Below are 27,574 nucleotides of genomic sequence, written 5' to 3'. Positions count from 1 at the left end.
ATTAAAGTCACAAGGAAAAGCAGGACTTGGAGATAGAATAGTTGAGAGTCCCATTTCAATTGTTCATCCTGTTGTCATTATGTAGCCTATTGAAATGGGTGTTTTTTGTTTCCCTTTCTGTTTTTGCTGACAGGTGAAAGTCATGGTGCGCATTTGTTCTACCTTGGCCAGAGACTCCTCTGAATCCAGCTCTTTCCTGAAAGTTGATCCTCGTAAGAAGCAGATTACTATATATGACCCATTGTCCTGTGGAGGCCAGAATGCTTTCCAAAAGAGAAGCAGCCAAGTACCACCCAAGATGTTTGCATTTGATGCTGTTTTCCCGCAAGATGCCTCTCAGGTAGGTAGCACATGATTTGTAGAATTATATTCTTAAGAATTGCACTTTTTTATTTTATAGTGGTATTGCAGCAAGATATTTTTCTTTCGTAACTTGTACGTAGAATAAATTCAAAGCCTTATTCGAATTCCCTGTCTAGCCTGATTTATCCCAAAATTAAAACATACGTCAATAAAAGACGAAGTGAATAAAATAGATTAATAGTATCACTAAAGTAGTAGCCCACAGCAAACTATTTGGTCAATAAATTCCCTTCTGAATGTAAATTTCAGCCCCTCCAGGCTTCTGCCTGCAACATTTGATTCCTGGCTTAGAGCTTACAAAATTTTCCTCAAGTTCAGGTTCACTAACATCAGCACAGAATTCCCCCTGTCCTTATTCCTCACTATTCATGAAATTATTGTCCTGTTCTGGGAGGCAAGGTAAGGTTTTTTGCATAAGCTGCCAGACAGCCAGATACATTTGTCTGCTTTCTCTTCTGTATTCTGCTATGAAGGCAAGGTCAGGTAACACACGAAACACAAGCCAGAGATTCAGAGACAGGGAATGCTGCCTGTGTGCAGGTCACAGGTCAGTTGACAACAACAAACTCCTAGGGCTGTGGCTGTTAGATTTATAGTCTGGCAATGTCTCACTACTGTGTCCTGATTGCCAAGCATGTCTGATAAAGACATTGAGATGTTTGAACCCCCTCCCCTTTCTTGCCCGTGTTCCACCTAGGGACCTCTGTGTCTTTGTCCTGTGGCTGATGAAAGTAGCTACTTTCTGGCTCTGCAACTGGTACTTCTAGCTCAACACTTGGAAGATGCTGGGAACTGCAACCCTCAAGCCCAGGAGTTGGCACTTCCTCCTGGCCTCCCTCTTCAGTGTCTGAGCAGGGCATGACTCATTCTGCTTATACATCTCAATCAGCATGCAAATATTGCTCTAGATTACTAGATTTCTTCTTGTTTTCATTCCAAGGGGTGCATATCTAGACATACTGTTCCCAAAACACACATTGAGATAGTTTACTTTTGGCTAAGGAAAGGTACCTGGCCCAAGGTTGCCCAATGAGCCACATGCTTAACTACAGATTTGAAGTATGATCTTCCAGAACCTAGTCCAAAATCCAGTCATAACATGATGACTGGCAATGGGAATGGGAATAGAGTGTTGCTACTGAAAGAATTGGTTTCCTTATTGTTGAGGAAGGCAGGACAGGGCACTCACTGGCTTGAGGTCACCTTAGTATTTGCCTTTTTAAGCAGGATATTGATAATAATATGGCCCTTTTCTCTGATAGTCTTCATTTTTCATCATAAATAAATAATTTTCCCTTTATGACAGGCTGAGGTATGTGCAGGAACAGTAGCCGAAGTGATCCAGTCTGTGGTGAATGGTGCAGATGGATGTGTGTTTTGCTTTGGGCATGCCAAATTAGGTTAGTATGTTTCACTTTCATACTTTACTGTACAAGAAATATGCCTTCTTGTATGATCTGCTATATTAGGTGATGGGGAGCTGTTTTGGGTTGGTACTGGCATGAGGTGGAAAAGCTTTCCATGGGAAATATCAGATTGGGGATGTAGCTTCCATTCATGAAGTGAAACTACATCTTGGTCTTTTGTCTCTGATTGACTTGTTATGCACTTCCACATCTACTCCAGAAGGCCTCCCTCTTCTAGGGCAACAATCTTTGTTAGACATCCAACATTTTCAACAACCCCATACGTGCACTAGTAAAGACTGTATTTTAAATACATTACTCCGTGTTCTTTCAGTGTCAATAGACTGTAAGAAATTTAGCTAAAAAATAAATATTGTCTCTATTTGACTTGGTACTATATCTGTTGTTTGGGTGAAATATTGTCGATATGCTGATTAATATTTCACAACATAAACTAGTTAATATTTTACAGCTGTAATGTTTTATAGTTCAAAATGGGTTTTATGACACCCCCTTTTGCAAATTGAAGCATGAGATACAGACATGCAATAAAGTAGTCAATAGAAGTCTCAACTACAGACATACCTCAGTTAATAATGTAGATGTATTCCAGTGGATTGTCGTTATCAGAAAATTTGGTATGAGTAGAAATAGCATAGAAAGAGTAGGGATAAGTTCCTCTTCCACAAAAAAAAAAAGTAGTTGAATATGTTTCAATAAAAATTTCAATCAAAACCCAAACAAGCGATATTTACATGTAAAATTAAACAACCAGATCAGGTTAGTCTTCCGTATATTTTAAACATTTATTTTGAACCTTTTAGACTAGAGACCATTTGAAAGGTTCTTCCAAAATGCATCCAGATGGGTTTTTTTTTCATTCACCTTCCTCTACTTTTCTTACAATTTTCATTTTGGTGGCCAAATGTATATGCTGGAATGTATATGTTTTTCCCTTCCCTTTCTCCTTTATGCATACTGTTTAAGAAATTCTGGAGTAGCTTTTGTTTACCTTACTGTACATACAGCTATAAGGTATTGCAGAGTAGGGCTTGTCCTAATAGTGCAATGTATTTGAAAATACTTGTGTGTTTATATGGCTTTTCCCTTTATGTTTTCTGTTTGCTGTTATGTCAGTATCTTCTTTCCACTCCAATTTGAACAGGAAAATCCTATACTATGATTGGAAAAGATGATTCCATGCAGACTCTTGGCATAATCCCTTGTGCCATCTCCTGGCTTTTCAAGCTGATTAATGAACGGAAAGAGAAGACAGGGGCCCGTTTCTCAGTCCGAATTTCAGCAGTTGAAGTGTGGGGTAGAGAAGAAAATCTGAGAGACTTGCTCTCAGAAGTGGCAACAGGCAGCCTACAAGATGGCCAGTCTCCAGGTGTCTACCTCTGTGAGGATCCAATTTGTGGCATGCAGGTGAATACAAAGGGCCAATGTATACCTACTGATGCCATGTTTTTACAAGGATGTTTTCAAACAGAAAAGCTACCCAGAGCATCAACCTTTCTAATTTGGAAGTGTTTACTCTCAGGCACATAAGAAACTTTATGACCTGCAGCTGTGGGGCCATCTGCTCTCTTGGCCCAAATATTTGTGCCTTTGGCACAACTTGATGTTGAGCAGGAACCTCTGTTCTCTGTAAAATGTGAAAGGATTCAGATCAAACAAAATTTGTCTCCTTCCTATAATAATTTCTTCAGTGTATAACAGCACACTAAAATATTTACAATATTGCACAAATAACAGGAGGCCAATAATATAGCTGTTTATATCTCCATGAACAACATTATTTATACTAGTAGGCTTAGTAACATTGTAGGAAGTATTAATAGCTACTTATTAATTGCTGCCAAGCTTGTAAGCCCAAATCAAGCCAAGAATAATTCCAATTTTCTTCAGAGAGGAACACCCAACTGGTTTAAGAAAAGAAAAGAAAAACACTTTCCTGACCAAGTTCAAAAATATACTGATTGCAACAATCTGGGGTGACAACCATCCCCAATTGTAGCTGGGTTGATTCATTTACACCTTCTGACTCATTGGGTCAACTCACAGACCTCCCATTTGTACTATTCTCTGACTGCTAGGTTCAGGGCTCTTGAAGACAACGGGCCACACAGAATTTGTTCTGGAAAGAACAAAATTGTTTCATTGTTTCAGTGAAATTATGCAATCTGTATATATGTAGAGTTTGTTCAAAGCTTTGCACAAAATCTGTGTTTTATGGCAAACAATTGTCATCACAGAGTCCTTGATTTCTTGACAGTTATGTGGGAGTTGTACTCACTCCCAGTGAAACATTAGCAAACATTATAGTGCTGTTCAAAGATTCTGTTAGCCTATCTTTGCATTAAAAAACATAAAGGAATTCAGTAGCACTAACTGGAAATAAGACATTTGTAACTCAAGCTTTTGTGCATGTAGTTTTAACAAAGTGCACTGTGCCCACAAAACCTTATACCCCAAATTTCTTCTACCTTGTTAGATTTTTAAAATGTGTTTCTTGTACTTTTAAGTCATTTAAAACATTATAGTGGAGAACTTAAGAATTCTTATACCTGTAGCAGACATTTTTCTGCAACAGTGACAATTTGCTTAGCTTCAGATCTGTTCTGACCTTTGAAGAAGAGAATAGACCTTCAATTGGCAAGTGGGGGCACCTCCAAAACAATTGTTTTTGACGAACGTGGAGAATACCGTACTGTGTGTGGGTGATTAATAGGCACCCAATCACACAACAAAATGAGTAAAAAGAGCAAGGATATATTGTTGAAGACTTTCTTGATAGTAATCAAACTTGTAGATGAAAGCTGAAAATAGCAGTAATCTAAGGCAACTTGGCTGGAAATGAGATGCATGGAAGCAAGAACCATCCAGGAGAGTGTGTTTGGCATCATAGCTCTGGGAGGATGAACTTTTCTGCTCTTGTTCTTCCTTCTTCTTGTGGAAGAATCTTAGTATACGAGTACAGGTATTCTGGAAAGAATAGTCCTGAGCATACAGTATTGTGTTTTTGCAAACAGAAAGCTTTTTTTTGCCAGTATCAAATCTCTAAAAACATGTATTATGTGTCTGGGTTGCCTTGCAGCTTCAGAATCAAAGTGAGCTGAGAGCCCCAACAGCAGAGAAAGCTGCCTTCTTCCTTGATGCAGCAATTGCCTCCCGTCGAAGCAGTCAGCAAGATTGCCGGGAGGAAGATCACAAGAATTCTCACATGCTCTTCACTCTGCACATCTATCAATACCGAATGGAGAAGAGTGGCAAAGGGGGAAGTAAGTATCTTCCTTTCCTCATCAACTTGTATGATATGTTATTGTTATTTAAATGTATGTACACCTTTAAACCAACTTGGGGATTAAGATCATCTAGGGAGTCCTTGCATTTGGTATCACCTTCTTCACAGGCGTGACTGATGGGGACGAGAGACAGGGCCTTCTCAGTGGTGGCCCTTCATCTGTGGAATTCCCTCCCCAGTGACATTAGATCTGCCCCCTCCCTCCTGGCCTTCAGAAGGAAAGTGAAAACATGGCTTTGGGATCAAGCCTTTGGAGAATAGTACAGTGCAATAACAGATAGGGAATTTGTGCAATGACTATTGGAATGGCCCCAGACTGATTATGGATGGCATGGTTTTAATATTGAGTGTAATGTTTTAAAATGTTTAATTTGTATTAATTTAATTTTGATGTTTATTGGAATTGTATGTTGCTTTAAGGCGTTGAATAGTTGCCTATATGTAAGCCGCCTTGAGTCCCCTTTGGGGTTGAGAAAGACAGGGTATTAATAGGGTAAATAAATAATAAAATTAATTGAACCATAAATTGGGGAAAAAAACATCTCTTTTTCAAAATTACAATCCTCAGACTCCCCTTGCCAGTATGAAAAACAGTGTAGAACTGTAAACAGTTGTGTATCCTAAAATATGGGATGCACATGGATCTTGTGCTTAGGGCAAAGCTAAACAATGTAGTTCAAGATTACCCAGGAAACAGTTAGGGATTTGAAGATCTGGACAATTCTAGAAATGTCTGGTTGCCCGATGTTCTTAGGTGCAGTTGAATGGTAGAAGGAGAGACTAATCCTGACATGTTCAAACTGCATCAGCAATTTTTCCAGCAATGAACAAACCTAAGGGCATCACCAAATGTATTTCCAGAACCTCACTCAGCTCATTGACTTCTTCTAATTTTCCTCCATGCTGTACCTGCCCTACTCCCCAAGCTCCATTTTTTTAGTTATGGGCTGCTGGCTATTTTGCAAATTTCAGGAAAACAATACCAAACTAAAAGCACATTCACATGAACACTTAATGTAATGGTTCTAATAAAATAAGTCTTCTGTCTTACCATCAAGGACTGGCTTTCTCGCTCAGGCAGATAGTGGAAAAGTAAGGTGCTGCTGTTTCCTGTTGTGGGCAGTTTTTCAGTTCATGATCAAACAATTTTGTCTCATGATGCTTTAAAAATCAGACTGAATTGGTACAGTTACTGGATTGGATCAGAAACAGGGGTCTAAATGATGTCCCTTGTCAACAAACATTTTTGTTACTTTTTTTTATAATGTATAATTCAGTTCAGTCCAGAAGATACAAATAATATCACCACTTATGAAACATGGTACTCAGGGTATAAAAATGTACTTATTTTGTATTTGGTTCATATATGTGAAGAAGTGTTTGTTGGTGTAGGATCCAGTGGGACAGATCCTTCCTTCACCTATACAATACAAAACTTTATTATGGTCACTTACCAGCACAAGTACCTTCACCTGATTTTCAGGGATTCCCACTTTCTCATGTACCATTCAAAAGGGCTTCCTAAACCCCAGTATATTATTTTCAGGAGTCTGGAAGGACGCTATGGAGCAGAAGTGGCAGAAAATGTCTCTTCTTTCAATCCATTTGCAGGCTCCTAAATTTTGATCTAGCCCACCCTGTAGATATATTATAGTTCAAATGTCTTATAAAACACCAATTGTTTGCTTGTCTTTCAGTAATAACCCTCATGGAATTGCCAGACAGAATTCAATTAACTTAGGATTTATTCATTAGACACCCTTCAGAGGAAAGAAAGTCTATGAATGCCCATGCTAACTTGCTTGTTTTAAGGAGATTTGCTTGTTTTAAGAAGATTACCATTATAATAATGTAATTTTCTGTTTTCACACACACCTATCTTTTAATTACATTTAAATACAGATAAATAAAGAAAGCCTATAGTTTTGTCAAGTTTGTCCTGATCAATTATACAACAGCAGCAAAATCACAATCCCACTGGCTTCAGTTTCATTTCTGTTCCCTCTCTTGGTGACCTATTGAGCTCCTAGAGCCAGATGTCGGCTCAACCCTAAAGGGTTTTTTAAAACAATTAATATATTTTGGGAGAAAAGTTACAAAAATGTTGGTACAAAATTCCAAAAACCCTAAATCTTTTAGTATAGAAATAAGAGAAATAGTCTTTCCAGTAGTCATCATATTGGTATCTGCATAAATGTACCTCCCCCCACACACACCCCCATTCCTGTTTCCTGATATAAAGTTACTGAATTTAACATTGACCTAGATTTTGGATAACATATAAATAGTCATTTTATTGAATGCAAGGATGAGATGTTTAACAACACCAGCTAACATGACCATTGGTCGGAGATTGTGGGTCAGAACATCTGGCATGACTCTCTTTTATTTGGAACATAGTATCATGCGGGCAGAACTAGACTTTATAAAATACAGAGGTATATATATCTATATCTCTATATTCTCCCTTCCCAGTATATAACACTCCAGAAGTCATTTCATGTCATTGTACAGTGCATTTCCTCACTTGCACAAAGTTGTTCAGTGAGAAAGGCAAACAGTATGATCATCCTTTGTTACATATTAAGTTGCTCTGTATGTATTCAAAGCATTTATGGTGTGTCTCTTGATCACTAGGACCTCCTTGAATATGTTAAAATATTCAAGTTTTTTTTTAATAAAGAAGAGGAACATGAATCGTTCACAGTTTGCCCTTCCTCCCTCATTTTTTGGGGGAATGTAGCTTTTTTCTGGGTCTTAATTAAGAACACATTCCCAAAATATTTGTCCCAAAATGAAATATTGAAATACAGATATAGAATATGTTCTCTTGACTCTTTTAAAATTATTTTTCTCCAGTTTCGAACAAGTTTGTATAGAACAATTGGCTATTGAATGTTATGCCTTATATGTTGGAAACCACCTTGAGTCCCCTTGGAGAGATAGGGTGGTATACAAATAAAGTTTTATTAGTATTGTAAGTATTTCAATCAGGAGCCCTCGGTGACACAGTGGGTTAAACTGCTGAGCTGCCGAACTTGCTGACCAAAAGGCTAGTGGTTCAAATCCAGGGAGCGAGGTGAGTTCCCAATGTTAGCCCCAGCTTCTGCCAATTTAGCAGTTCGAAAACATGCAAATGTGAGGAGATCAATAGGTATCACTTCTGTGGGAAGATAATGGTGCCCTATGCAGTCATACTGGCCACATGATCTAGGAGGTGTCTATGGACAACACCAGCTCTTCAGCTTAGAAATGGAGATGAACACCTCCCCCCCAGAGTCGGACATGACCAGCCTTAATGTCAAGGGGATAATTCAAGGGGACATTTACCTTCAATCAGGCAATTCTTACGAGATCACAGAATAGCGTTAACTATACTTAATTGAGTGGCTTTGTTGTCTTAAGATTTAAATGTTTTATTGTAGGGTTGTTGTAGGTTTTTTCGGGCTATATGGCCATGTTCTAGAGGCATTCTCTCCCAACGTTTCGCCTGCATCTATGGCAAGCATCCTCAGAGGTAGGAACCTCACAACCTCTGAGGATGCTTGCCATAGATGCAGGCGAAACGTCAGGAGAGAATGCCTCTAGAACATGGCCATATAGCCCGAAAAAACCTACAACAACCCAGTGATTCCGGCCATGAAAGCCTTCGACAATACATTGTTTTATTGTATTTTGTATGCTTTTTTATCAGATGTGTCTTTATTTTGAAGATTTTATGGTCTATTGAATGGAAATATAGATGTTTGATTGAATATGCATGTCCAAAGATGTGAATTACACATATTCTCCCCAGTCATAACTATTGTTCATTTTGAAGTGAAAAGCATACTGAGTTAAGAGTACTTAAAATAAGTTTAAGCTTCATGTATAAGAGATTTTTGCACAAGCCTAAAAGTTATTCTAAATGGTTTCCCTTACATTACCTGCAGTCTGAAGGAAACAGTTAAACAATAATTTAAAAAATGAATATTTGATACTTTTTTCTCCCTTCTGCCGGCAGAAAGGTTTGCATGCTGAGTTCCCCACAACTAAGAATATGAATATCCAGCTATTTTTCAGAAGAATTTGCCAGTATACTTTACACTTAAGTTATATTTCATAGCTTTCATTTAGGTCTTTGAGAACATTTCGGTATTGCATTATATTAACATAAGCCCAAAGCACTTTAGTCTGTTTGTTCTGTGAAGAAAATTCAGATGAATTTCCAGCACCTGGGATCTTTTAACACTATGGAATTATTGTTTTTTGGTTCCACTTTAGATGCCATGGTAAAATCCTGGGGGATTCAGGGTTTTTGGAAGTCACTAGAGTTCTCTTGCTGAGAATTTTAAATATATTTTTCAACATAGCAAATCTCAGGATTGCATAGAACTGTGGCAGTTAAAATGGAATCACAGCAGTGCCATTGCGAAGTGTGAAATGGCCTTTAATGAGTTGTATATGGCTCACATAGAATCATTTGGCCAGCAGTCTTCCCATCACTCCCTCAAACTATTTTCTGTAATTGGCATCCCCTTAGCACAAACACACACACAAACAAGTTTATTGAAGTCTTGAGATAAAGTGTAAATGATATTTTAACACTGTTTAAAATATAAACACGCAAAAGATTTTAAAAACCATTCCCATTAATGGGGGTTTACTCCCAGCCTCAGTGAACCTATCATTTTCATGAATACATTGTGGGGATTATAAACTGTGGATACTTATTTTCTCCCTTAAATAGATTTATGCATATTTCTTAAAGGTTTTGTGATTATGAATGTATACACAACAGCAATTAAATTTGAATTGTTGAAGGCTTTCATGGCTGGAATCACTGTGTTGCTGTGAGTTTTTCAGGTTGTATGGCCTTGTTCCAGCTCCTGACCTTTCGCTTGCATCTCTGGCTGGCAGCTCAAAAAACTCACAGCAGCCCAGCAGTTAAATTGTTCCTCTTGTCTGACTTCAGGTTGTTGTCAACCTAAGGTAAAACTAGTGTAAACCAGTCATGAGATTTTCTTGCTAAGATTTGTTTAGAAGGGATTTCTCTTTGCTTTCTTCTAAGGCTGAGAAAGTGTGACATGCCCAAAGTCAGCCAGTGGGTTTTCATCACTGAGCAGATTTGAGGCCTGGTTTCCAGAGTCGTAGTTCAACACTCGAACCACTACACCACGGGGGCCCTCAATAATTAAATAATGTATTTCATTCTGCCTTGTTTGCACTCGTCAAATCATGAAAACTTTTCTTTTAGCACCTTCCTTTATGTATTGACTCAGAAATTAATCCCCCTGAGTTTAATATGATTTCTAACAAGGCTTCATATTTCAGCCTTTATTTCCCAATGCCGTATCTTTTTTTGTGTCTGAAAACACTTACTCTGTGTCTTTAATCACTTTTTTGACAGTGTCGGGAGGTCGTAGCCGCTTACACCTCATTGACCTTGGAAGCTGTGTTAAACCTCTCAGCAAAAATCGAGAAGGAGGTTCTGGACTCTGTCTTTCATTGTCTGCATTGGGCAATGTCATCCTCGCTCTAGTCAATGGTAGCAAGCACATTCCATACAAGTAAGTTTCTTTGTCTCTCATTCTCAATGTGTGTGTTTATATACTCAAAGCTAGATGTTGATGACCAATAGCCCTTTTCAGACGGCAGAATCATAACAATCTTAACTGGCACTTGGTAGTTTCTGCTAATCTTTGCCTGGTGTTCTTTACTGGAAAAGCCATGAAAAGGAAGCAAAACAGAAATTCAGTTGCACATGATTTGGCAATGAAGGGGGAAACTGGGGCAAGATTTGTAAGTATTCATATAAGAAAAGCAAGCACTCTTGTAGGGGAACTTGGAAGTCCCTGAACAGATTCAGATTTATTTAGAAGCGGAGTGGGCAGATCAAAAGATAACTTGGCAAAATGGCACTATCTAAAAGAATCCTCCACCTTGTATGACTGTGGAGCAGAACAAACAACTCAGCATCGGTATCCTTGCCCACAATTCCCTGCCTCATGCACAGAGGAAGACTTATTTAAGGCTACAGACAATGCCGTCTCTGTTGCCCTTTTTTTTGGTCAAAAATTATGTAGCTGCTTGTGCTGCCTCTATTTTATCAGTTTTATACTAACTTATGGAATGTTTTTGATACATTTTTTTAAAAAAAAATAAAAGCCTGGAAAGCCCCTGCCACTGAATGTTGTGGTTACTGTTATTGTTGTTTATTTATTACTTACATTAATTTCTGTATCTTTTGATTGTTGTAAGCCGCTCTGAGTACCTTTGGGAAGATAGGGCAGGGTACAAATAAAGCTTAATAATAATAATAATAATAATTATTATTATTATTATTATTATTATTATTATTATTATACTGAGCTAAATGTATCTTGACTCTAAAAGGGAGATTCTTTATACTCTGTTGCCCTAAAATGAGCCCTCATCACTTGATTTTGCAGTGTGTGAATAACAATTTGAAGGATCCCATGTTAGTGAGTTGAAGGATTCTGTGTTAACAAAACAGTAACTCTGCTCTGAGATTTTGTCCGAACTTTAAAGGAGCTGTTCAGGATCTGCTGAACCTATCTTTGGGAAAAGGATAATCACTTTGGATAAATTATTTGATGTTTGAACAGAAGCTCAGATTAAATTTACTTCCTGAGTGACATAAAATAATAATATTACAAGATAATTGTATCGTACAATATAGTGATGTATAGTGCTGATATTGTACTGTGCTAATGGTATAATATATTGTGTGTGTGCGCGTGTGTGCGTGTGTATCTTGTAAGCTGCTCTGAGTCCCCTTTGGGGTGAGAAGGGCGGCATATAAATGTCGCAAATAAATAAATAAATTAATTAAAGCTACATGTCACTGCAGCTACTAATGAAATAGAAATATAGTATGATTACCTCCCCACTGTTGAATAATCTCGTGTCTCTAGCTGAGAATTTTAATTGGATTATCTGCTTTTCATTTTCTATTAAAATTAGCTCCAATGATTGATGAGTTAAATCTAGATTATATGACGAATCATAATTTTTCTCAGCTAAGTCCTGGTTTGAAATGCTTCTCAACTAGGTTCTTTATAATAATGTACCTCTTTTATGCATATATACAGTACTTCATTCTGATTGTGTGACTCTGAAAAGAAGACAGTGAAGAAGTACTGGGGGAAAATGCCACCAGGCTTAGCCTACAAAGTATCGGTTTTAGTTAATTTCAACAGCTGTTTTTCTTGGCAGTATGCATGCAAAAGAAAAGTAGCGCTGCAAACATCTTTCATTCATGTACTGGGCAATCTCTTGCTGCCGTGATTCACAGCTGTTCCTTCACACTCTTCTGAGTTTCTGAGCATACAGGTGCCAAAACACTTGTACTTGTTTGCATCTATCTCATGGAAAGAAGCACAAAGCTTTCTCTCAGTGAAGCTATTTGTAGAATCCGTTTGTAAAAAATGTACTTGGTTTGATCAGACATTTTGCCAGATATCAAATAGAAATAGTTCTGAAAATATGATTTGCTGAAGAACACACAGAGCTTGAGATACAGCGCTGTTGGAATCTTTGGAGTGGGAGGTGGTATTGAAACCCCTTTCAAAGAACAAATCAGATTATGGGTTGTTGTAGATTTTTCAGGCTGTATGGCCATGTTCTAGAAGCGTTTTCTCCTGACGTTTCACCTGCATCTGTGGCAGTCATCCTCAGAGGTTGTGAGGTCACAACCTTTGAGGATGCATGCCACAGATACAGGCGAAACATCAAGAGAGAATACTTCTAGAACATGGCCATACAGCCCGAAAAACCTACAACAACCCAGTGATTCTGGCCATGAAAGCCTTTGACAGTGCAATTCAGATTATGATAGTGTGTGTACTGGGTTGTGTCCCATTGAGTTCATACTATAGTATTCAAAATAAGGAAGGGCATGATTCAGATATCTCAGTGGAGGAATCCGTTTATTTTTAAAAAGAAATAGCACATCAACTTCAAGTATGACCAGATTTTGACTTCTTGCACAAGCAAAGCAGCTAAGGCATAAGACAAGGAGTTAAACTTCACTTTCTACAACCCTGAACCCCATCAGGAAACCATTGGGCATTTTTTAAGAGACAGGCCAGATTTATTCACTTATTGAATGTATTCTCCATGGCCCTCTGCTAGTGTGTGCCCACTGACCAGGCTGGCCCTAAATGACTCAGTCCTAAAGAGCCCTTACAAGAGGGCTCTAGACCTTGGCATCTGACCAATGCCTCCACCATTCAGGCCAGCGGTTCAGAACACGCCAATCTCTGCTACCATCCACCGCATCATCCCTGGTGCCTGTTCCTCTTTCTTCCTCCTGCTCATCCAATTTTTACCATTCTTCTTCACTGCCACCGCTTAACTCCTTCACTTTGAGTACATATAGGTTTATCCCGATCGTATTCAAAGATTCAAGTCAAGTGAAATTAGAGATCTGCACTGTGCATTCGGTGTCTAGTCTCAACCAATCCTTTATACATGCAGAGCTCCTGAGTGAGGAGTGATTTTCTTCAGCTAAAGGGCCTACTTAAAATGATTGATCCACTGAGTGTCCAAATCTAAATATATCAAAAAGCCCAGCCTATTAAGAATAGAGATTTAAAGAATATTTGCAAAATGACTTCTGTATAGCAAGGATATTTGAACACAATGTAGGAGCCGCGGTGGCACACTGGATTAAACCCTTGTGCCAGCTGAACTGCTGACCTGAAGGTTGGCTGTTTGAATCTGCGAGATGGGGTGAGCTCCCATCTGTCAGCCCCAGCTTCCCATGCGAGAATATGAGATAAGCCTCATACAGGATGGTAACACATCCAGGCCTCCCCTGGGCAACAGCTCTGGAGACAGCTAATTCTCTCACACCAGAAGCGACTTGCAGTTTCTCAAGTCACTTCTGACACAATAAAAAAACTGAATGCAACAGATCCCAACACATATATAGCCTTAGAGATCAACTGCTTTTTTTCTATTTCAGGACTACGTAGTGAACTTTATAAACATTTTTAACAAAATGTATGAGGTGTACAAGTGAATTATTTGCCAAAGCCCACTATGGTACCAAAAATAGTGCAACATCTTCAAGAGATCCCAACCTATTAAGGAATGGTGGCAACTTTTGAAATTTATCATCCTTATGTACAAGGAAATATAGGAACATAGGGACATAAGGAAATATTTAATGAAAAAAGCAAGGCTCTGTTTTGACAGGACTTTAAAAAAGCTATTATGTCATTTCTCTATCAATTCTGTTCCTTCCACCAATATCTGAAATGAAAAATAACTGAAAAATACTAAATAATATATCTCATTATTTTTATAGGATAGCAATGAGTAATGACAACAAATTATTTTTTTTAAATTGTAGTGAGTAAAGAAACCCAACAACCCTGTAGTATTTCAGGAGATTCAAACTTGTGCTGGACATGTTTTGAACTGGGAATAGAAAAAGAAGAATGGCAGGAAAGGGGCATTGGTTATTATAAACTGGACTTGGATTCCTGAGTCAGGAAATTCACTTTTCTGTTTCCCAAATGAAATATCTCACCTTCATAACAACTGTTTCATTTACAGAAATGGAGCCCCCCAGGTGCAATGAGTAAAACCTTTATGCCAGCAGGGGAGCAGGGTGAGCTCCCACCTGTTAGCTCCAGCTTCTCGTGCAGTGACATGAGAGAAGCCTCCCACAGGATGGTAAAACATCCGGGCGTCCCCTGGACAACATCCTTGCAGACGTCCAATTCTCCCACACCAGAAGCAACTTGCTGTTTCTCAAGTTGCTCCTGACACTTTTTTTTTTTTTTACAGAAATTCATGGGGATATTTGCAAGCATAGGAGCTCTGTACAGGAATGGTAGAAACCTTTGCATTACAAAACTTATTTTTAAATAAAAGCTCTATTATTTCTTAAATGACAAAGCATGTTAAAATCCTCATACTCTTTAGGGAAGATAAAGGAATGGCAGTTTCTCAGAACCGTGCTTTAAAAGACTTAGGTAAGGCAATAATAAGATTTTACTAACATGTACAGAAATGGTTGCCATTGCTTTGTTTCTCTAAATGCATTACATTATCTCTGTCTGATTTTTAAGATGAATGTGTCTCTTCATCCCACAAATGAATGCTCATTTGCACAAATTCCAGATACTACTAGTTTATAGAGCTCCGTGTTCAAAAAATAATGCTGGTTGCTAGGCAGCAGTAGTGATAATTCACAGTAATGCTGTTTTGGAAATAATCATTTTATACAGCATAATGACTGCAAGAATGCTAGAAAATTTTAAGTATTTATGCATGCCTCACTAAGTAATATCAGTTCAGTTTATTTTTAGGCATCTGTCTTCCTTCTGGCAATGCAAAATTTTGTTCTACTTTTTGGGGTTCTGGTACTACCTAGTGACCCAGCCCAGTGAATAGTATTTGGAAATTACCAAGAAAGAGTTCCCTATAAAAATGGGTGGTTGCAAGTCTTCTATAGAATCACGTCAAACAAACCAGTTTTGTGCATCTAGAAAAACCAACATGTGTATCAATCAAGCTGTGGAAAGTTCTTGTTAAACCTTTGTATTAGGATTTATGGCATGGAGGTGTGTTTCATTTTTAGAAAGTGTTTTTGCTGCTTCAATATTTATGTAAACGTTCTTATCGCTCCATTAATTACTTAAAGCTGACAGCACAGATGTACCTAAGTATATCACCACCACCATATAAAACATAGTTAAAAATTCACAGCATAAAAAGCAATTAAACCATCATAACATTAAAATTAGTTAGATATGTAAATCAGTTAAAAAACAAATAAAAGCCTAGCTCATTCCCCTTTATAGAAACACATTTTCAAAGGCCTATTGCAATAAAAATTGTTTCACCTGCTCACAGAAAAGTAATAGGGAATGTGCCAGTCCAACCTCTCTAAGTTAACCCCCTGCCAAAATTGATTTGTTCCTACATGATAGGGTTCCCCCAGGCAGGAAGCAGCCATGCTTTGAAGCAGCAAGGCTATTCAATGCTAATGAAGTTAATCCATTCCAACATTCACACTTGACTCAAACAGAGAAGAGTTATTTCTCCCACCCGGGACATTCCACAGATATATAAACCCCACTTGCCCAGTTTCCAACAGACCTCACAACCCCTGAGGATGCCTGCCATAGATGTGGGCGAAACATCACGAGAGAATGCTTCTAGAACATGGCCATACAGCTCGGAAAACTCACAGAAACCCAGTGATTCTGGCCATGAAAGCCTTCGACAACACAACAATAGGTTTATTATCCCTTCCTGTATGACATCCAATTATTTTGATGGTTCTTGGGGACAGTTCTTGTGGAAGTCAGTTATTTCACCTCTTGATTGATCAGACCTAGAAAAGTAATCGGTTTAAGTGGCTGAGGGGGGAAAGGAAGGGGCCTGAGGCTGTTAGGAATTGTGGGAGTTGAACTCCAAAATACCTGGAGGGCCAAAGTTTGTCCATGCCTGGTTTATAGCCTCTGGATTTCAGTACAAAGCATTGTAGTGTTTTTTTCTAGCAGTTCAAAAACACTGTATAGACATCACAATAAGCAAATAATGAAAGACTGCTATAGATGATTAGAAAATGTAATGTGAGGCATAGATAGAAAGAGATACTGATACATTAAAATGTAATTCATCACAGATTTATGTAGATGTAGGGAGAAGAATAATGGGCTGATCAAAGATAAAACAAACATCTGATAATAAGTAAGCCACTGCTTATGTTCTTGCTTCTGAAATTTGGCCTGATTAGAACTAATTTTGGCTTTCACACCAATTATGCATACAAATGAATTTCGGATTAACGCACTAAAATGGTAGCATCAACATTATTAATTTCAACAGTAGAAATTCAGACACACATCTCCCATATATAGTATAGTGTCTAGATCCAGGGAAGTCATGCTACCCCTCTATTCTGCCTTGGTTAGACCACACCTGGAATATTGTGTCCAATTCTGGGCACCACAATTGAAGAGAGATATTGATAAGCTGGAATGTGTCCAGAGGAGGGCGAATAAAATGATCAAGAGTCTGGAGAACAAGCCCTGTGAAGAGCAGTTTAAAGAGCTGGGCATGTTTAGCCTGAAGAAGAGAAGGCTGAGAGGAGACATGATAACCATGTATAAATACATGAGAGGAAGTCATAGGGAGGAGAGGGAGCAAGCTTGTTTTCGGCTACCCTGGAGACTAGGACACGGAACAATGGCTTCAAACTACAAGAAAGGAGATTCCATCACAGAACTTCCTGTGAGAGCCGTTCAGCAGTGGAACTCTCTGCCCCGGAGTGTGGTGGAGGCTCCTTCTTTGGAAGCTTTTAAACAGAGGCTGGATGGTTTAAATAGAGGCTGGATGGTATTTTGAATGCAATTTTCCTGCTTCTTGGCAGGGGGTTGGACTGGATGGCCCATGAGGTCTCTTCCAGCTCTATGATTCTATGACTCTATATTTTCAGTATCTTGTAGCATATCCAGCTTTAATTAAGTAATAATAGAAATTCTCCTTTTCAAAGGACACAGTAATCCATTTTAACTAATATCTGTTTTAGCAGAACAGGTGGTCCCCAACTTACAAACAAGATAGATTCTGTAGCTTTGTTCTTAAGTTGGATTTGTATGCTAGTTAGATTATGACATTTTAAAGAATCTCCATTGCAAGCACCTATGGAATCAAACGAATGCAGAGCACCTTTTAAGGAGAATCGGATGTCCATTTCATCATTGTAATTTTATTCTTTTCTATCTGAGGAATATTTAAATTTGAAGAACTTGATGTCCATTGCATTCTGTGATTTTCATATTTTTTCCACCTGAGAAAGACTTAATATAGTCGGAACTGATCTGGGAATTGGAAATCCTCTATGTGGAAATCCTCTACAAGGAAGTGGAAGCTCCATATAACAGTTTCGTTAGAGAATTACCTTTTCAGTGATTTTTGAATGTGTAAACTTCTACTTACAAAAGAGTAAGGAATCTACACCCTCAAAGAGAAGTCTTGTCTAAAGTATTTATGGTTAGAAACTTGTGACTTTTTTCAAATGATATTTACACTGCTTTCCAGAAGGGAATCATTGTGACAAGACTCTGTGTTTACAACAGTTTTATGCTCTTTATGTATATGTTCATTATTGAAGCATATAAATTATAAAAAAAAACATTACTACTGTGACTGATGTACTACTGTTTGCAGTGCGTATAGGAATCAGTTCATTTTTTCCCCAAACCATTGTTCACCCCGCCCCCCAAAATCTGAGGAACCGTGAACCGCCCCCCCCCCCTAAAAAGTTTGAGGACCTCTGGGCTAATTCCTTTAATGGCCCTTTAGCAGCTGACTGCCTGATAAATCTTTGATGGTTTAAAATGCATGTGTTGGACTTCATATTACTGCTAGTTTATTTTTAGTTTGGTGTTTTTAAACCATTTGATTGGTGTATTGATAGTATAATTAGTTTAATTTATACTTCAAAAAGTATATTTAATTGTGTTTTATAGGAGCCTTTTAAATGATTAGACTATAGGTGCATGCTTAATGTGTAGGTTAGCAGTCTGTGACAAGTTGCAAAGAAAGTATGCAAATATAACAATAATACCGCATAATTATGGTCTCTAGCAAAGGTGGGAGAGAAATTGCTAGTCTATCACAAAAGAAGCATTAGTTTAGGTTTGTAAGCTACTTTTCATTACAAGCTTTGGAGCAAGGTAGGATGTAAACCTTGTAGCTAATGTTGGTGATCTATTCCTATTAACCATAGTCGATAATATATGTGAAGAGCCTGACTTCCAATGCTGTAAAGTTATGTTATCAGAGAGTTCAATGTTATTAGGTTTAGGAGATAGTACATTTGTTCACTCTCATTTATGTGCAATTTATTTTATATTAGGAAGAGGAATTTTCTTTCTCACAACTTTTTAGCTGTAGCTTTCTTCTTTTTCACCTGCTTTTTCTTTATATTTTAAGCGAACACAATATGAATTGGTTTTCCACTGCAATTACAGATTGGTTTTTTGTCAGTTACAAGTCAAAGCATAGAATTACAGAAATGAAAAGCCGTTACAGTCATTTGAAATGACATTTGTGAGAAATCATTACAGATATTTTCCTTAGAAGTGATTAAATGAACCTCAGGCATAAACACACCCCATTCCTAGGTAACAGTTATAATGAAACAAAAGGATAGGCTGAAGATAGGGCACAATATTCAATTCACATAATTTCTGAGGGGATCTTTAACTCAATATCCCTGCATCTTAGAGCACTTCCACCGCATTTGAATGAGCAGAAAGATTATGACATTTTCAACACATTTCTCACATTCCTACGTAATATGTATTTCTTTTGCCTCTGTAAAACAAAGTCTTCATAATTAGGGAGCTTTCCAACTCTGTATCTATTCTTCATCCTTGACTTCCATCACTGCTGCCTACACAACAGTCTAGATAGTAGGCAAACAAATTAGTCATTATGTTGTGCCTGGCAAAATTGCTCTTTTGAGCTTCAAAGCTTTTCATGCAACTGTCATGGTACACTTGGGATGTTTTAAGTAATACCATTTATTTATATGAAATATCCATTATTATTTTATAGCATAGAAGAACCTTTCTAAAATATTGTGTTCTATTCTGCATATTTCTGTATATAGAGATGCTGTTGACCAGCTGGAACAGATTCAAAAGATAGGAGGAAAATGATTAGAGGTCTTAGAGACCAATTGATGAACAGTGAGGACCTGAACAGAAGCTTTCTTGCTTTGAAAAAACTTAAGACTAAGGAAGCTATCAGAAGAACTTCCAAAGAAAACAAAGGATCATTATGGGTACATGCAGAAGTGGAATTCATTTGAGATGAAGTGAAATAAAAGTAGTCATTAAACATAAAACTATTAATTAATTAATTAATTAACCTGCTAGGACAATGCAACCGCCTCACTCATTACCCATTTCTGCCGTTCATCCCCATGATCCATCTGTGTAATTTCTGAGCAGTCAGCGATTCCAGGTTTTAACTAGTTTGTAAATTTTCAGTTCTACATGCTTTACCCATCCACTCATGATTTTTTTAATTGCAGCATTTTAATTCCTTTTCTCTGTTCAGCTGTTAAAATGCTGGTCCATATTTTAGTTTGTACCCCACTCTTCTCACCCCCAAGGGGGGACTCAGGGCAACCTCACAGCAAGCACCTTTCGGTGCCATCACAGTCATAAAAACATTCAACAATTCATTGAAAACAAAAAATTAAATAAACAGTGATTAAAACATGCCAATTTAAAATCCAATATAAATGCACCTGAAGCTCAGTTTAAGAGATGCCAGATTTTGAATATATTTATTCGCCAAAGATTATCCCATACCCTGTTTATAAAATGTTTTTTCTTGTGTAGTGATACTTTGGAATATTGAGAAGTTGAAGCTTAATCATCATACTCCAGACATGGGCAAACTAAGGCCTGAGGGTCGGATGTGGCTTCCTAGGCGCTTACCTCAGGCCCTCCTCATTTTCCCTGTCCTCTTGGCATAAGAACATGGTGGCCCATGGTGTCCTTATGCCAAAAAGACAGGGGAGGAAGGCACAAGCAGCAGAGAGCCCTCTGGAGCACTCTCAGCCACCACATGTCTCACCCTCGTCCTGGAATAAGGATGGTGCGAGTGGCCCCATCCTTGATGACAGCTCAAGGAAGGAACGTGGCACCTGAGAGCCCTCTGGAGCACTCCCAGTTGGCGCATGTCTCACCCTCCTCCTGGCATAATGCTAAGAGGACAGCCTGAGGATTGGGGGAGGAGGATTGGAGGCAGTCATCGCATGTCCCACCTTCCTCCTGGCATAAGGATGGGGCAAGCAGGCCTGTCCATATGCTGGGAGACCAATCTGACAATGACCCAGGCCCTTCCCCGCTCCCTCCTGGGCCCGTCCTCTGCTGGGCCCTATCCCTCGTGGGCCCATCCTGCTCAGCATGTGAATGGCCCAAAGGCAAAAAAGTTTGCCCATGCCTGTCATACTCTGATCTAGTGTCTGTACCACACACTGTTGGAAATTGGCACTGGTATGAGGTGATGCTATAGTCTGGAAGCCTTTTGAACAGACAGATTGTACCTACTTCAGGGATTAACCCTGAGTTAATCCCTTGATGAGCCATTAAGATGAAGGCATCTATAAGTTGCCTGCTCTTCTATTCTGCTAGTCTGTTCTTTGCTTTCCCACCATGTTACCTTTGTCCATTTTTCTGGCTAAAATGTACATTTCAAGGGATTGATTTCTATATATTTTATTATGTGTTTTTTTTGTTCTTTGGGTGAATTTGGGTGGCTGTTTCTGTGTAATTGGTTTGCAGCCCATTTCTTAGAGCATTCCATTATATAGTAGCCAAATCAAACTCATTAAAGTAGAAACATTTTCACTTTTTTAATTTGCCTCTGGTGAGAGATTTATACCACTTAGGGTGTTTATATAATGATTAACAATGTTACAACAAAGAGACTTCATTTGAAACTTGGCAAAGCTGCCTTTTATGATGCCACATATGAGGCTCCTATGTTACCACTCAAGTCACTTCTGACATTTATTCTTCCCATCTGGTATAATTACTATCAATGCAGCAAAACTGTCCAGATAGGCAGGCATGATATTAATGGAATTCAAGAATTGTAGTGATTGCCAGGGCTTTGAAAAGTTACTTTGGGGGATCATAACTTCCAGAGTGTCCCATCAGGTATTGCTATCAGGGAGATTCTTGGAATTATATTCCAGAGGGGTTCCCTGCCACCACCACCCCCCAGTTAAAAAAATACTGTTCCTGTTTTTTGAAAGAGGTCTGAATTTGGGTTCATTTCTTCTTCATTTTCATCTGGATTCCAAATTGGCTAAAGTTGTCAACTGTTGTCTATAAGACCAAACACTGATGGGGTTCTTTTGGGGTGAGGTCTTTTAGGTCTTCAAGGATCAAAAGATTTGAAGCTTTAAAGGCAAGTAGATGCTTTGATTTGTGCCATTTAGCCACAATTATTTAAGAACTGCTGAGACATAATCCTAATTCCAGTTAGTAACCTAAATTTATTAGTTGTTGTTAGTAATCTAAATTTATTGGTTTCTGAGGCATCTTCAAAGGTGGCTTATTATAACAAATACTATAGTAGTCAAGTCTGACTTTCTGTTTGTCATCTGTCATCTACTTGTTTATATTTACAGCATTAAAGTACCCTGTTATAATAGCAGTAATTTAAAATATTGTAATGAAATTGAAGTTTCTGAAACAACCAGTTAATATCCAGTATCCTACCTAAATAAAAGTATTTTTAGTTGCCTAGAACTGAGCAAAACACAAGTAACACTGGCAAAGTTATCTCTGTCTGGGAAAGGGCATAGTTGGCTCATAAGTTTTAGCTAGTGATGTATGCTTTACATCACAGATAACATTTGAACACCCAGTGTTTTAACTTGAACCAGATCATTTTGGTGGATGGAGGTTTTCATTCCAATACAAAACAAGCTAAGCATCTTGTTCTTCAAATTGATAACAGTGCCCTTGACATCTTGGGCTGATCCCTGTCCCCTGTCTCCTTATTGGGCATTAACCAATCTAAAAAAGCTATTGGGGATGGGATCATTGCTGCCTTTATTGACAGTCATCAGTGGAAAGAGCCAGGGCTCATGAATGGCCAATCTAGGACAAGATAGACTTCCATATTATTTTCCACCCAAGGAGGGAACTTCTGGATTTGGAAGTCATATAGCGATATTCCATGAAAGATAAGCAGTTGGGCAGAATCCACAAAGCTCTTCTTAATAAGCCCAATCAGGAAGGGTACATGATGGACAGAGTAATGAAAATACAGCCTTTGTATGCTGGCTGTATCATCAATACATTATTAACAACAATAGAGAACTGTATACCTTTTATATAATGAAATACTGCCCAGCCGTTAAAACTGTGACATTTATATTACCCTCATTCATAAACTCTCTTTCATCAAGTAATTCCCTCTGCCTATTCAACATTTGGATGTTCCTCACCAAACCTAAAGTGATGACTTGCATGTGTGAAGGTGCCCTAAAAGATGTGGCTGTTTCATATCTCCACAGATCACTAAGGCAAGATTTTTAATGGGGTTAGTTCACATGATTAGCTGCCAGAAGCTATGGTATTTGTGGAATGGTCAAACAATTCACATGCCTTTAAGTGAACTGTTCCTTATTCATATCATACTACGTCAATCTGTCTATGCTGAAAAAATCTCAGCATAGGAATCCACCAGTGGAATGGGATGGAATCAATTTTTAGAGGTTCGCCTTGCACTCGATACATGGAGAATCTGTCCCAGAGGGTCTCCTAAACCATGTTAAGGGCTGCAAGGAAGAAGGGAAATTACTCTTCACCATCCCAGGCTAGGGTCCATTAATAAATTATTTCCGTTAGGTGCAATATACCATTCAGCTTGCATAAAATAAAGTTTAAAATAACACCAAAGAAAAACGGAAGAAAAAGAAAGTAGGATTTCTTTCTTCTGTATTTCATCTCCTATGTGGTTGTATTATCTTGGTATAGTGTAATTAACAGTCCAGCTCACATGTTCAAGAACCACTGCCCTGTGTCCCATTTCCTTGCAATTATCAAAATAAAATAGGGTACCATCTTCCTTCAATTTATGTAATATTCTCCTTGCTGCTCTTAGTTATACAAGATGCATAACTGCTTTCCTGGCATTTTCCACAGGCAAAGTAGAAAAGTATTTAACTGCTTAATTTGCCACCACATCACATGAATCAAATGAGTTGCTCAATCACAATTCACAGTAAGAGAAAATATGCAAAAACATATTTATTCTGATTGGTGATGACTATGTAAATATACTGGAGATGTCCTTTCTGTTCACATGTTTAAAGCATAATGTGGCTTTTTTTACTCTTGATGCAGCCCAATTTGCAGAGATTGGGGCATACTTGACATACAGATCTTGTACAGCTGACTCATACTTTTACTATGTGCCTTAGCTTAGTTAAATTTAGTCTCCATAAGAGACTAAGAACCCCATGAGAACCTCATCTGGGTGGGATATAATAAATAAATCAATCAATCAATAAATAAATAACTTATTATATTATATTATATTATATTATATTATATTATATTTCTATCATTTTTACCCCGCCCATATCAGCCCAAAGGCGACTCAGGGCGGCGAACAATCAGCACAATTCAATGCCGCATATAAAGTACATACATCAATAAAAATAAAACATCACATTATATCTAAAAATATCTAATATCCTGCCGCCATCTCCCTGAAGGGACTTGGGATGGCTTACAAAGCAGCAAAGTGCACATAAATAAAGGAAACACAATCCTAACCATCATCTCCCCCCATCAACCATGTCCATGTAGTTTTATGAATTTTGCTTTAATTCAAAACAATGTTTCCTAAACTCTGGTCTTCCATGTGTTTTGGACCTCAGCTCCAAGAATGCCTTAACATTGGCTAAGACAAGAGTTGAAGTTCAAAACATTTGGAGGATTGGTTTGGGAATCACTGGTTTAAAATATGACTTCAGATTGCTCTGTTATTTTATGCTTTTAAGGAAAATGTTTCTCAAGAGGCAGTCTTGCTCCAAAAACATGTTTTGGAACTCACCCTTAAAATGGTCACTGATTACATTTATGTTAGGGATGACATTCATTGGGGATAGTACTCCTTGCAGGAGACCTTGATATGATATAAAGACCTGACATTTCCCCAGTACATGCTTTCACATTTTTCCATGAGGCTAACAAATATTAAAAGCGTGATAAATTTTTCTTCTCTTGTGCATCATCAAAAACCTTGTAAAAATGACTAAGTGGGTGTTGTCAAAAGATTTTGTTCTATGGACTATATTACAAGGCTTGTGTCACATGGGAAAAATAAGTAAAACTATACTCTTGGAAGATCTTAATGATATGTACTCTCAAAACCTTCATTTATAGTTATTGATTTTTTAATTTAGCGTTCTTCGGAGAACAGTTTATCTTTTACTCTTAATTGGGTGTGAAACCAGAATGCATTTCTAAGACTATGAGCACACAACTAGATGTCACAGCAGTTTAAAAATAGTATACTGCCTGTCACACTAATTAAGATTTGTCAATGATGTAATTATATAGACATTATTAACGTATTGTAAATATGTGCCTTCAAGTTATTTCTGACTTACAGTGATCCTGAAATGATCCTATCATGATTTGTTGGGGGAGGTGAGGTGGATTGCCATTGCCTTTGCCTTCCTTTGAGGTTTGCCCAAAGTTACCCAGTAGGTTTCTATGGCAGGTCTCTCCCTGAACAAATCTTGCCAATAAAACCTGAGACCCAAAATCCACCCCTCAAAGCCGTTTACCACACTGGTCACCGCTCTTCCCCTCTCTCTCCCTATTCCCAGATAATATCTGTAAGGCACGTGATATGGTAATTGCCAGGGTTCTGACTCTGAAAAGAGCTTGCATGAAAGATGCTGTAGGAACCATAAATGAACTGCTCTGTGTCCCCTATGTTTGTTCTCTTACTTTCCCATTGAATAGAAGGGAACTTTAAGTGAGGAAGTTTTGAAAGATCTTTTAGGATCAGCCCTTGGGATGTATGATGGAGAAATTTAAGAAAGATAACAAATGCAGATCTGTGCTACATGTTAATTTTTTTATATGAGAACAAAACAAATCCAAATGTTTTCTTACTTGAGATTGAGGGAGAACCAAAACAGGAGGAGAGTAATAATGTTGTCACTTCACATGTTTGAAATATCTTGAGCACCAGTTTGTTCGTTTTTTGGAGAGATCTCTCGACATGATGAGACACCTTTTTCAATGTTCAAATATTCTGTACGAGAAAGACCACAAACAAGTTGGAGGTATAGTTATGTGAGGTTAAAGTTTGCTTTGTGAATTATAATATTATTCTGTAGATCTTAACCAGCCTAGTAAAATACACTGCAGAGTATAATGATAGGGGATTTCAAATAACCTTTCCAACTTCAATAACCTTGTGGATTTATGTGAATAAATAGACTTGAGATTTTTCTTCTCTTTAAATGTCTGCTTTCAAGCTGGCCCACCATATTCGTGAACTCCAGGTTTGAAGAGTGAAGCAACCGTTTCTCAATAATATTTTTTCCTACAGATAACAAGCCTTGGATTTGCTGGGGGGTTTTCGTGTCAGGAGTGACTTGGGAAACTGCAAGTTGCTTCTGGTGTGAGAGAACTGGCCATCTGCAAGAATGCATAGAGGACGCCTGGATGTTTTTTGATGTTTTACCATCCTTGTGGGAGACTTCTCTCATTTTCCTGCATGGAGCTGACAGAGGGAGCTCATCTCCGTTCTCCCCAGATTTGAACCTCCAACCTGTCAGCCATCAGTCCTGCAGGCACAGGGGTTTAAACCATTGCACAACTGGGGGCTCCAGGTTTTGCTGTGTACCAAGCACTATGCTGATATGTAGGAGCCCTACTGTAGCCTCTTGCCAATCCACAGATCTTCAGGTTCTCTTCAGCATTTATTTGGGTTGACCATCATTTTATATAAGGGCTGTCATTTTCCTATGCTACTGTATATAATTTGACCTAAACATATGAATATTTTGGCATCCGTAGCAGGTCCTAGAACCCAATCCATATGACTATTACAACCAAATTGTATACCTATTTAGTTTGGTTTCTTTTAATTATTAGTTATATGATTATTTTTTTAAAAGGCAGAGAATTTACATGATCTTAAGGAAAAACAAAGTACTATGGCATTTTATGCTGACGAGTCAATTTAAATGAAAGTTAACCCTTGCTCAATTTGGATGGGGACCTGAGAGCAGCATTTCATATTTTTTGACATTGAGGGAAAGGATTATACACAAATATAATCAAGAAAATATACCTTTTAGTCCCAGATACTGTGAGGAGAAAAAGAGGCAATTCCTATCATTGTCCTGCCAGCCTTGTTAGCTGTCTGGGGCATCTGGCAGGCACAGTTGGAAACAATGAACTTTTGATCGGAAGCAGCAAGGCAGCGTCTTATACCTTCTAATCCATTCTTGATGTAATCTTTTGCAAGGAGATTACAGATGTGATATCCTCATTCCTGGTGGCAGCCTGCTGGTACATTACTTGCTCAAGGAACTTTTTGACACCTTGTGGGTTGATCAGGTAAAACTTTGAATCTTGGTGGCAATTTGGCCAAGTACATTTTGGTGTTTTTTTAAAACAATGCTTGTATTTCCAGAACAAAGACTTTTATCTGCTGTTCATACCTCATGAACAGTAGCATAGTAAATCCATTAAATACCATCGTTTTATAAGAATAAAATTTGAAATAGCATGTACAATCCTATCACAAAGATGTAATTACATACAGCCCTCCACATTTGTAGGCTTAACTTTTGTGGATTTGATTGTGTGTGTTAAGTGGAACCTCTACTTAAGAGCGTTCCAACTGAAGACCATTTCAAGTTAGAACTGTTGCTTGGCATGGGCTTTGCTTTGAC

At 38.1% G+C, this 27,574-nt stretch overlaps 1 protein-coding gene across 2 annotated transcripts in view; it reads left to right on the top strand.

Moving 5' to 3' along the window:
• The window catches only part of KIF26B (kinesin family member 26B), a 348,619-nt gene that overhangs the window by 266,660 nt on the left and 54,385 nt on the right, over nt 1-27,574 (top strand). For both annotated transcript variants that reach the window (XM_060753932.2, XM_060753931.2), the window contains exons 6-10: nt 134-340; nt 1,670-1,763; nt 2,935-3,197; nt 4,870-5,053; nt 10,466-10,625. In XM_060753932.2, the coding sequence (XP_060609915.2) occupies nt 134-340; nt 1,670-1,763; nt 2,935-3,197; nt 4,870-5,053; nt 10,466-10,625 (908 nt within the window). The remainder of the gene's footprint in view (nt 1-133; nt 341-1,669; nt 1,764-2,934; nt 3,198-4,869; nt 5,054-10,465; nt 10,626-27,574) is intronic.

This window comes from Anolis sagrei, chromosome 1 (assembly GCF_037176765.1).
Source record: "Anolis sagrei isolate rAnoSag1 chromosome 1, rAnoSag1.mat, whole genome shotgun sequence".
Lineage (NCBI taxonomy): Eukaryota > Metazoa > Chordata > Lepidosauria > Squamata > Dactyloidae > Anolis > Anolis sagrei.
This window is presented reverse-complemented; position numbering and strand designations above follow the sequence as displayed.